We start from the raw sequence: 12,211 nt of genomic DNA, 5'->3' as shown, positions 1-12,211 counted from the left end.
AGAAAACAAAATACCATTGTTGGGTATGTATTCAAGGGAAAGACAGAAGAGGATGAAAGAATCTCAATTTCAGCAAAGACCATTTCAGCACTGTTTTAAGGCATATAAGCATTATTTTCACTGTCAAAATGATGTTTTTTGTTTGAGTTTTCATCTCGCCTTTAAAATTATTCTCAAGCGGTCCTAAAAGTGACCATTTGTCCAAAATCTAAATATTTATTGAAGTGCCACAGTTAAACAGGCCACTGAGTCAACAGACACTGAGGATGTACTTAAAGACAGAAATGCTTTGAGTTAAAACTTCCCATTATTACATGGTTACAGTGGGATGTTTAGCAGGTAATTGTTAGTTCTCCATCTTAGCATATCAGTATTCTTCAAAGAATTCCTGAAGTTATTGTTACATAAATATCTTCACATAGTTGAGTAAAGATATTTCACTTAAAACAAATGTGCCTCCACAAATGTTAACCTCATCATGGGAGTAAGAGGAAAAAGCCAACTGATTACCAAAATTAGCTGGAGTATGAAAGCAAAGCTGCTCATTTACCAGCCAGTCTGCATTCTTACCGTCACCTATTGCCACAAGCTGAGGGTAGTGACCCAAATAATATGCAAGCAGAAAAAATTAGCTTCCTTCGAAGAGTGTCCGGGCTTTCGCTTAAAAACAGGGTGAGGAACCAATCATGGCAAAGCTACTACACCAGCCAGATGAATGGATGGATGGATGAACAGGCTTGCAAGGCTTTTAAAGCTCATCAACTTTTATAATCTCACTGTAAACCCAAACGTTGAAAGTACTTAAATAAACTAAGTAATGTAAACATATTTTTACATTAGTTCGAGTACCTCAAAAAAGCTTAATTCATCTAACACTTTCTTTTATTTGAGTTAATTCAACTTATTATTTTGAATCAACTTCAACTATTTTGGATATTAGATACCTGCTACTTACAAAAATATAATTTAATTTTACTAAATTATTTAAATTATATGGCAGACATCTTACTCCTGGGGTTAATTTGATCCCAAACATACATGTTTAGTCGGTATATCAGCTGGGTTGATTGAGATTGATTTAGAATGTCCTTTTATCGGTTGCTCACAGGTTGTTGCACTAACATTATACACAAAGTTTAACAATATTTATCTTTTTTTTGCTTTTATTTCTTTCTTTAAATATTTCATAGAAATTTTATAATATGTAAAAAAAAAAAACAATTTGACTTAAGAATAATGAATTTATTGAGGCATTTATCTGCAAGCTTTAAAAACAGTCAACAGACCTTTTTACTTAGATTTTTATTTTCTAAAATAGACTTCACTAGTGAGGTCATTTCCTGTCAAGTATAGGGGTCCATCCACTTGTCTGCAGTTGCTTGATTGGAAGACTCATTGAAAAGCAAGGAACACTGGCTGTAAGTGGCTCTGTATTAGTCACTGTTGACCTTTAACAGCATTGTTTGTATCACAGTACGTACTTGAATTTTCTTTAGATTTCTCTCTTTTCTAAAGCATTTTAGTGAAATGTCAGCAAATCTATTCTTTGCAGTGGTAGCTAGCTAACAGCTAATAAGCTAACCTAGCCACTTCACTAATTTAGCTGACTGAGTTTGCTACGGCAGCTGAGACAAACTGCTATTGTATACAGACCTTATGACAAAGTCTTTCAAATTTAAGGGGATGAAGTTCATAAAGATTTCAGAACTGATAAAAAAGGGCAGGAGTATTTGTTAGGTAAGTGACATGAGCTGTTTAAAAAAAAAAAAAAAGAAGACAAATTAACCTTTAGCGATATGACCATGTGGAAATGGCTGAGCTTTTTGAGAGGAAGATGTTGCTGCACCTCAGCCTTTTGAAAGTGAGAATTATTGTTCTTTTTCTTCTTCTACAAACCAAATATGCTAGCCACACCACTAAATGTGTTCTCACTGTAGCATACATGCTGGCAGGCAAAATTTGGGGCATCTCTTGGATACTCCAAGATACCTCCATACAGGTATCTCTTACACTAGTATGGAGGAACTTGAACAAATAGCACTGTATGGAGAAGAGCCACAACTATCACTTCTTCATAGTTCAATTAATTTTAAACTGACTAAGTAGTTCTGCTGTATTGCACTCTCTCCCCCCCCCCAATGCATGTGTACTCAGAGGTCCAACCTTCAAAGGAGTTCAAACAGAGTTTTGGTAAACCTAAAAAGTGACTCTGTTGTACTTCCTTTTAAGTTTTGTCAACTTATTCGCATGGGAGACATAAATGAAAACTTTAAGTTCTAGTTCCCAAAAGGTTGATTCTGTTTATCTGGACGTAGCGTTTTTGGTGTGAGAAACATTTCGTCACTCATCAAAATGACTTCTTCAGTCTCAGCTGACTGCAGGTTTCCCCAATCTTATAAACAGCACATTACACAAAAACTAAAACTTGACTGAAACTAGCACCTAGCACCATTGAAAGAAACAATGGGCTGTGAGTCAGTTCCTTCATCATTAATATGCAAATTCTCATGACCATTGATCAACAACTACTGATCAAGGCCCATTGATCAAAGCAAATTGATCACTGATTAAGTTCTACTTACTAAATATTTCTGAATTTAATTATTATGACTTTTTTTAAAACTTTTGTCAGAATATGCATATCAAATGTAGTCAAAATATTGTTGTTCTGATAATGTTCTGATAAGCTTCAACTTTTAAGTTCATAAACTTAAAAAGACTTACAACTATACAAGTTCTAATTTGTTCAGGTTTACAGTGCTGAACATAAGAATCGAGAATGATTTCAAGACTACATTCATGTCTAAATCTAAAAATGTATATTTCTTTTTAGAAATTATATTTTATTAATTTCTATCCAAACGTTTGTGCCAATTGTTCTGATAGATGTAAGCTGTTTCACATTCAATTTTGACTATTTCTGGAGAATCAACATTTTCCACAGCTGTTCTTTCTCACATGAACCACACAGCAGGGAATGTCTTCACACACATTTGCACTACTAAAAAATACTCCTTTAAGTTTAGATGAGGGAGGTGCATTTTTATTTAACTCTCCAACGCACATGCCAGCACTGATAAATCAGCTTTTTCAGTTGTGCTCTAGTTGTAATCCGTTGTGACCAACATGAGTTTAGCAGATCTGCCCTATGGAGAACCACATGACACACTAAAACCTCTTGATGTGGAGCCACTCCTGCCTTAGCGCTTCTCGAGAAGTGGGCCAAATTTCGACAGGTCTGAGAAGATTATAAGGTAGCACAGACATTTGGGCAATGTCTGTGGGAAGAAAATCAGATTGGACATCAACTTTACACCCAGCAACTTTGTGGCGCAACACCATGTTGTTAATTCTTTTAGTGGATAAGACAACAAAGTGATGATGGTTTCCTCCCAAATACTTCTGGGAACTGTGATAATCTAAATATCTTTTTCTTTTCTAATCCAAGAACCAAATATCACAGTTGGCAGATGGTCTCTGTAACATGAAACAACTGTCAACACTTTAAAAGGTGTACTTATATCAAAGGTTGTAGTGGCTACCACCATAAATAAACTCCATAAGGCTCATTCTGTTTGTCTAGACGGAGCGTCCAGCATCAACTTTCTAGGATTTCCTTACCTGGATGATTGAGCATGCATCAAGACACCTTAAATAAACACACCTAATCTGCTTCAAGTCCTACATTAACACACTCGCACATCAACACATTTCATCTACGTGTCGTGCAGGTCATCGAGGAAAGTCCCTGGGATGAATCCCCATGTCTAATGAGCTTCAACATGTTGCTGCTTACCATGATAAGAGGGCTTAGTTTAAATGCAGATTCTCCCCCGACTGGTCCTCCTCCCTCTCACATTTAACATGTGGTTACAAATCTAGTTAATTTATTTGGCACCACCTGGTGGGTGAAAGGAGTCAGTGTTTCCCATTTCCCCTGAAGTCTTTCCCTTCCTCTGACAAAGTACAGTGAAAGACGCTAAATGTTGAGAATGAACCTGCAGTGAATGTCCTTCTGAAAGGCCTGCAGCTTTTATCAAAAGGACGTTACATTTATTTTAAGATCTTCAGATACAAAGGGTTTCCAATTAACCAGATACCTAAAACTGTCTAAAACAACTAATGCACAGACATAAGCCTCTCCAGCAGTATCAGTGCCAGTCTAAACTCTTTTTCACAGAATTAAAGACTCTGGTTTCTACCTGGATTAAAATTCTTGTTATAAAATTCAAATGATCACAAAATAATCTTTTCATTTTCTATTTTGAATTCTTCACTGCCAGCAATTCTCTTACAGGCTGGATTCCTGCATGTGTTGTTTACATAGCACAGGTTCAATATTAACCATAAACGGGCAACCTTTTGATATTACAACTGAAGCGATCATACAAGGTGTTTTTTTTTTAAAGAAATGCAGACTTGTAAACATGTCCAGCTTTTTAAAATGAGTTTCTGGCATTTATTTTTATTTTCTTTTTACACTGCATCTCAGTTTTCCTGGAAACGTGACCGTCCAGCACACACGTCTCTGCTAGTGAGTGGGTGTGCATTTTGCAGGTGTGTGAAAGGCACCGATGGTACTATTCTGTGCCAGGAAATGCCAGAATAAACACTGCCTCTAAGTTAAACAAACTGTCACCTTTGACCCAGAATCTCTGTCCAGCTCATCCTCTGCGTTGCTTTGCTCTGGGGCTTCATGGATCTGGATGGCAGGAGGTGGCCTTGGAGAGCGGTGCACAGGGTCTGCATCTTTTCGCTGGTCCTACAGGAGCACAGATACAGTGTCTGATAAACTTTGTGTGATCCTAATTTGTGAGCTGAGTGTTTACAGGCCAAACATTCAGCTGTGTCGAGTGTTGGTTAACAGCCAGAATTAGCATTTTGCTTGCTTTTTAGCGTCCTTCACCATCTGGTGTGGGCAGATAATGTTTACTTCAGTACCTGCTCAGACTAATCATGTGTGAAAATACTAAAAGCAGCATAGCATAAATGTAATTTTATTGCATGAACAATATGGTTGGATGATGACTATGAGGTTACGGAGTATAATGTTTGTTGACAGTTGGTTGTATGTATTAAACAACGATGCCCTTTATGCAAAGACAGAAGGCCTTGGACATTGCTTATTTGCCAAAACAAAACAGCTTTTTATTCTCTCACACAGCGGCTCTGTCAGTAAATGCTGACACTTGCTAAGATTAGAGGGGCGAAAAAACCCGAAGCACTCGAACAGCAACGCCCTTGTTTAGAAATAAGTGTGTCACTAACATAAAGAGTAGCCACAGAGTACTGAGGCGAGAAATAAATTTGGCGATTTACACTTTAGCACCCAGTGTTGTAGCTTAACCACACCCTGTCTGTCCCACAGTTTTTCTGGCTTTCACAATGAGTAAAGAATAGTGAGTTGATTTCAAATTCACCTCTGCTGTGGCGTCAGCCTCTCCACATGACATTGGCACATCTTGTTCCTCCTTCTCATGATGAGTAGATGTCGGGGCATCTGTCACTTCCCACTGCACTGAGGTTGTTGTTGTTCTCGCTGGACTCAGATGTCTCTGTCGGTCTCCATCTGGCCTAAGATGCTTGGCCTCTCGCTCTTGCACCAAGTTCCTGTATTTCTTCTTGAGGATAAGATATTTCTCACCCTGTAAAAGACATTGAAACAGTACAACATCCATGTTAAATAAAGCAGGAAACAGTACTACCACACAGTCAGGTGAATTTTAGAAGCACTTGCTGTAGCTTCTAACTAAGAACCATTAGATACATTAAAGTAATTTGTGCGTTAATCACACTCATCAGTACGTCTTTAATCATTTTGCTGGACCTCACATCTTTAATGCCCTTTGAACCCAATTATTAAACCTCAAAAGCTGAGTTAGCTTCTTTGAATTACAGCTGAGGTGATCATTCAGCTGCTTGATTAACTGATCTAATCTAATTCCTCAGTGTGAGGATTTGCTGCTGTTCTCTGTCAGTATTGAAAATCATTGGATTTTGGACAGTTAGGCAGCTAGAAGATAAACACTTAAAGATACTAACCCCAGACACCGTTTACTGCTGAAGCAGATTAATTCACAACAATCCTTAGCTACAGCCTTACTATTTAAATAAATCCTGTTGGAATATTAAAGAATTTTTGTAGCATCAACTAAAAAAAACTTTGTCCAGGTTACATGAATCTAAGCACTGTAAAGTCTGCAGATTGGATCATATATTATGTAGGTTAGTAAAGTTTATGATGCCAAGATTCTGATGGGAAAATCAATAGTACTCTCACATCTATCTGCAGCTGGCATCATTAGACGAAAAGTCCATAATAATTTCTTAGCAGGCCATTGTAGTGGTAAAATCACCAGCACAAATTACCATCATGAAATGCATGGCACTTAATTTCAGAAAGAGCAACAAGTCCATCAACAAATGATGTTGACACAAAATATGCTTGTTCAGTGGCAACTAAAAGTTACTCATATATCGATAGCAATTCCAACAGAAAGCTTAGCAGTGCTAACATAAGGCAGCATTAGCCTTTATCGTGTGTTGGACCCATTGATTTTAACAGCTGTGCTGTGAGGTAAAGAAGGCCTTCTGAGAAAACCAGCCAGGCTGATGAAACAGGATTTCAAAATGTCACGATGACAATGCTTCTGAATTAATTAAAAAATATTTGCTGGGTACTTAATTAACATAAAAGGAGCACAAACAGGAAATCATAAACCTAACTTTGCATTTCAACCTACTATTATTATTAATACTTTATCAAGGTACTGCAATTTGAGCTTTACAGTTCATTCATTCCTTCATTACTTTAAATTCTAAAGATATTATCAAAATATGCACATAATGTTTCTGTCCATCCAAAATATGAAAAAAAATATATATATGCACATTATTTACAATCACAGTGGCCTAGGTGGTCACTTTTTGACCTCTCAAAGCAAAACTCATTTAACAATTAGTGATTTTATACTACAGTGAGAAATGAGGACTGAATGATATAGATTTATAGACATATTATAAATTTTTTTTAAATAAATAAACAAACATTTGATTACTGGCTATCTTTAGGACCACTACACATTGTTGTGCACAGTTGTTGGCTTATTCTTTGTTTAAAAAAATATATCAGAAGACGTGTGAGAAATATGGATCAAGAAAAGAAGGGGGCCCACAGAGGCTGTTATGTATAGGACCAGGAGTTATGAGACACATCCCTGTCTCTTAGCATGCTGTGATTCAAGTGATCTGAGAGGATGCAACACGCCAGCACTTCTTCCAATTTTCAGGATTTATAAAGTTTAACTGTTGTGAAGATTTTGGTCAAACTGTTTTTTGGATTGTTGTTTTTTGTTTTTTCAGAACAGATCCAGTCAGTACTGTACTATAAATATTTGTGTAGTTTAGAACAGACTGGGGGAGCTGCAGGAGGAGGGCTCATCTAGATTAGATCTAGTGCAGCTTTAAGTACAAAGTTAAACCCAGGACTAAATTAGTTTCTTTACAAAAAATTACAACCGTGCTCCATCACAAGGCATGAAACTCCACAGTAAGCCATTAAATAACCTTTTACATCTAGTCTGTTTAAATCTGATAAACATAAATGTAAAAACGACACATTGCTGGTTTACAGGGATTAGCATTTTGTATCTGCATTTGCCAAAAGAAACTGTTAGAGCACCAAAATTTGTTTTTAAACGTTTTCTTTTGCACATTTACACAGGTTTGATATTTTGTCATTTACTGAACTTTAAAGCTGCTGATAGGTGCTTCTTTTTAAAGAGTGATCAGCGAGCTAAGATAAGTCTCCAGACCTCCCTCTGTATCTTCACATTTATCACACAGATAAGCGTGCTGTTCATTTCAAACTGTTTCTTCAAGAAAGAAACATCAAATCTATAACTCAGATGAGTTTACTCTGTTTATTCTTGCAGGAATTTTTAGTCTACATATGAGAACGCTTCATGGAAATAGTGTCTAGAAACACAAACTGCAGCTGTGTCCCCTGGGGGAAACCAGTGGGTACAAACGGTTCTACAAAACACAAAGATTGAACAGATTGGACAACCCCTTGTTCAGTCACGATGGTTCCGCTGAGCCTTTCACAGCATGGCCTCTGTGTAAGACGTATGACTGGAAAATCAATGAGAGCATAGCTTTTCCCAGAAAAGGTAAAAATATTTGAGTAGTTTACTTACATTCTCAGACTTCACCACAGCGACTCGGTCAATGATTAGCTTGAATTCCTCTCGGTATTTGGCTGCAAAAGAAAAAATATTTGAGTTCAAAAACAGGAAACTAAATATAGTTTCTAATGTTTTTTTTTTTTTAAAAACATTAAGTGGTACATGAGTGCTTCCAATACTCAAAAAGTCAAATAAGGATGGAAAAAAGGACACAAAACACTGTTGTAGTGATGTGGATGCAGGATGTAAGACGATAAGAAGAATGTGTTTTGCGTACATAGACCTTAAGATACCCAAAGATGCACAATAGATAATATTTATTAAACAGCACAATAACGGAGCTGAATATATTTCTAGTGTTTATACTAGATGTGTTGTTTGTGAGTCTGCCGGTAAAGCTGTTGGGTTCTGTTATTTGTCTTGTTACTTCAGATAAAGTGAGGTTTGGATGAGAACACTACTGGCAGAGCAGATGTTTTACAATCTTCAGTTTAAAGAAAGAGAAAATACGTTCCCCTCCAGCCAAATATGTAAACAGAATTTAACTTATCCCTTAGGCTAAAAACTCGAGTCACTTGAAAACCTACAGTGAATCTTTCCTGTGAGAACCAAACAAAGTGACGAGCTGATCAGATAAAGCTTCCTGCCCTTTGTTTACACCAGTGAGGAGATATCAGTCTTGTGCAGAAAGTGTGATTAAAAGCTAACACTAATCATCAGGCAGCCAGGACGGCTTCGCAAACATAAACCTTTCCAGACGTAGGTATTCCATTCACGCCAAGGTGTTTATGTGAGTATGCGGCTCAGGACAATTGGAGCGTTTCCTTTTCCTCATGTGGACGGAAAGAACATTTGTAGGGAGACAGTTGCAAAGTTCGCATTCGCAACAACAGGAAATCCAAAGGAAGTGGCCACTTACATCTGCCTAAACAAAAGAATTCCTTGCATGGCACAGTGGGTAATATCGTGTATGTGCTAGTTACTTGTTAGCCAGAGGTCTGCAAAAAACAAGCAACCCACGCACAAACTCACTTTCATGTACCCCCCTCCCCTCAAACACTGCTACACTTTTACCAGCTGCCCCAGATTTGTTGTCTGATTTAAAAAAAAAACGCACAAAAACGCCCCCATTAGAGGTCTACATCCAGTCATGCATGTGGACTTAATTATGATTAAAACACTATCGCCACAATTACACGAGGAAAAGCTGCAACCGCATGCCACGACAGACTTTAAATGTGTGGGAAGCACTTTTCTAATTGGACAGCGATGTCAGATGGCAGAGCATCAAAGCAGCTCTCTAAACCTCTGTCAACAACTGCAGTGCTGATGCAGCATCTGGACAGTGCATGCTGGCAACTGCAATACAAGGTCACTCTGGATAATCATTTGAGAAGGTTAAAATATGTTTGCATTTCCAGGCAGTCACAAAAGTAAAATCACTGCTGAACAGGGACTAGATACAGCATTACAAGCTCATTGTTTGCCTTCGTGAGACGTGCTCTTACTCGCAGCTGTTAGTTTAGCAGGCACACCTACACAAAAGAGATGTGCTGCACAGCTTTTGAAAAGATAAAATAAAAACAAATAATCCTCCTGTTAGAGAAAAGAGAAAATGTATTCATAAACCTTAACGTGCTATTAAGTTGATACACGGTGCTGCAGCTTCATGTGGTCTGATATAACCACTAACTTCAAGTGGTTTCAAGTGACACCTTTAACTGTGTTTATGTCACCAAACCAGTTTGATGTGCACGTTTAGTTCGGGTGCTGCCACTCTATGACACAGACGCCTGTTATTGTTTAGTTCATAACTCCCTGAGCTGTTAAATCTTTGCTTTATCTGTTTGCACAATACACAAAAACAGTATGAGATGTTGCTTCTGCTTTAAATACCTGCTGGTATGTATGTCAGTTAGTCACACCTACATAGAGTTCTGTTTCTTTTGTCTGTGACTTTTGTGTGCAGTCTAAAAATAATTAAGCCAATCATATTTGCCAAGAGATCTTCCAGAGGCCGCTTTAGCAAGCCATTCTCCAGAGACCCATATGTTAAAATGCCACAATTTACTGCTGAAATAAACATGTTTACAGTCTTGAACAAAAGTGGTATTGTTATTTATAGCTAATTTTCCTCTTCATGACCACTGTACAGGGAGTGAAATCTTCTATAATGCAGCCATATGATTCTAACAATAAGAAATCTGAAGAAAAGAATGAAAATCCATCTTTCCATTTTCTTTTCCTTCTGCTAGAGTTGACTGTTAATTATCTGTCTCTGCCCAGTGCTACCACACAGTCTATGGCAGCATGTTAATCAAGCCATTGTAAGGAACTGCTGGCCAATAAGTTCAAAGCTATGGGTATTTTGGGCGTGTCAACGAACACGAAGCTTAAAACCTGTAAGGTTTTGAAAGTGACTGCTTATGAATGTGCTTCTATGTAAAATTGTTTTTACGTAGGTAATTATCAATTGATTTTTCACTACGTAGCTATGCTGAGTGTAGTCAACCCTTTCAAAACTGCTCCAACTCTCTCTATGGGTCATTGATGTCATTGGTTGAAGGTAACCATGGCTGATAAAAATAATTAGTTCATCCAGTCAATAAATATACCAATTAAATTATGGACCGATTATAGTCATAACCCACAGTCTACAAAACATGGATATGGATACAGGGTCTACAAAGGGAAGCCAATGCAGAAGCAGATTTTTAATGGTCAGTAGGAGGTGGCTCATCTCAACTTAAGGACATGGAAAAAATAAGTATAATAAAGGGTTTGCGGCTTCATAACACGATTGCACTGCACAGTGGATGACTTCATGCTGGTTATGTCCATCTTTATATATAGGCTATCACCATACTAGACCCAATAAGGCAGTTAAAGCAAACCTTCTGTCTGCCAAAGGCATACGGTATATTTTAATGCTTAAAGGTGTAACTTTTTCAAATAATTTGTAGCTAAAATGTTACCCTTTCTCTCTATAGTTCCGATATCTTCTATGAAAGTGAGGTTCTTTGTCAGAATGTTAGAATGTTGTTTTAGCTAAGCATATCTATGAGTACATAGAGTTACACAACTTTACTCCCAAACACTTTTTTTTTCCTGCAGAAACCCAAAAACAGAAGAATCGTGGTGTCAGCAGTGACTCAGGACATGATTGCATAAGCATCTGTAGTAGGTGGGTGGGTGGAGAAGAACAGGAGAAAAAGTCTCTATGGCAAACACACTGATCCTGGGCTCAAATGGTGCATAAAAGCCAAGTAATAACTAGTTATAACCACTGGTCGTTTTCATTTCTGAGGAGGAGCCACGGGGCCTTCTTGTGACACTGCATAGTGACATGTTTTGTTGATGGGGTGGCTCGGGTCCTCTGTTTGAGTTAGAAACGTGCCCGAGGGAGGAAATGACACAATTCCTGCTGAAACTCATTGGAGGGGCTTTTTAATGTAAACCAGATGTCTCCTTTCCAACTGAAAACAATGAAAACGACCCCAAAGCAGTTTGTTAAAGCAGACAAAGGGGATGTTGCGTGTTTAAAACACAAACAAACCAAAAGATAAATGTTAGTCTTACTATGAGGACTGTCATACTAACACGAGGTCAGTTGGTATTTTGCCATCCCGCTCTAATGATGCAGCACGACCTCATCTCATTTCATCTGCCCGGTTTTTTTTCCGCCTAATATTTCCACGGAGTTAAATCCACGATACAACCTCTGGTTACTTACCACGTAACTGCAAGTCACTGTGCCCAATAAAAGGCTTAAATGTCCTCAGTATATCTGCATTTTTGACTCTGCCTGAGTCGCCCCCGGCCGAGTAGAAATAATCCAGCAGCGACTCTTCGCTCACATCACTCATCTCAGCTCAGTGTTTGGAGCGTCTCTTACCGGCCAGGATGGGTTTTTTCTTAAGCGAGTAATCTAGTCTTTTAGGGGGTTTTCACTCTGCCACACCGCTCTCCTCCTGGCTAATTTGTTGTACTACATATCTAAAGTTCACTCCACCCAGGCGAGCTGA

At 38.0% G+C, this 12,211-nt stretch overlaps 1 protein-coding gene across 1 annotated transcript in view; it reads right to left on the bottom strand.

Annotated features, from left to right (window-relative positions):
• The window catches only part of LOC102196282 (ankyrin repeat domain-containing protein SOWAHC), a 23,400-nt gene extending 11,189 nt beyond the window's left edge, over nucleotides 1-12,211 (bottom strand). The window contains exons 1-4 of the mRNA XM_005740962.1: nucleotides 11,920-12,211; nucleotides 8,199-8,260; nucleotides 5,421-5,645; nucleotides 4,640-4,762 (exon numbers count right to left, since the gene is read on the bottom strand). Coding sequence (XP_005741019.1) covers nucleotides 4,640-4,762; nucleotides 5,421-5,645; nucleotides 8,199-8,260; nucleotides 11,920-12,052 — 543 coding nt within the window. The 5' untranslated portion in view covers nucleotides 12,053-12,211. The remainder of the gene's footprint in view (nucleotides 1-4,639; nucleotides 4,763-5,420; nucleotides 5,646-8,198; nucleotides 8,261-11,919) is intronic.

The sequence above is a fragment of the Pundamilia nyererei genome, unplaced genomic scaffold, assembly GCF_000239375.1.
Source record: "Pundamilia nyererei isolate P.nyererei 1_Seehausen unplaced genomic scaffold, PunNye1.0 scaffold00106, whole genome shotgun sequence".
Lineage (NCBI taxonomy): Eukaryota > Metazoa > Chordata > Actinopteri > Cichliformes > Cichlidae > Pundamilia > Pundamilia nyererei.
This window is presented reverse-complemented; position numbering and strand designations above follow the sequence as displayed.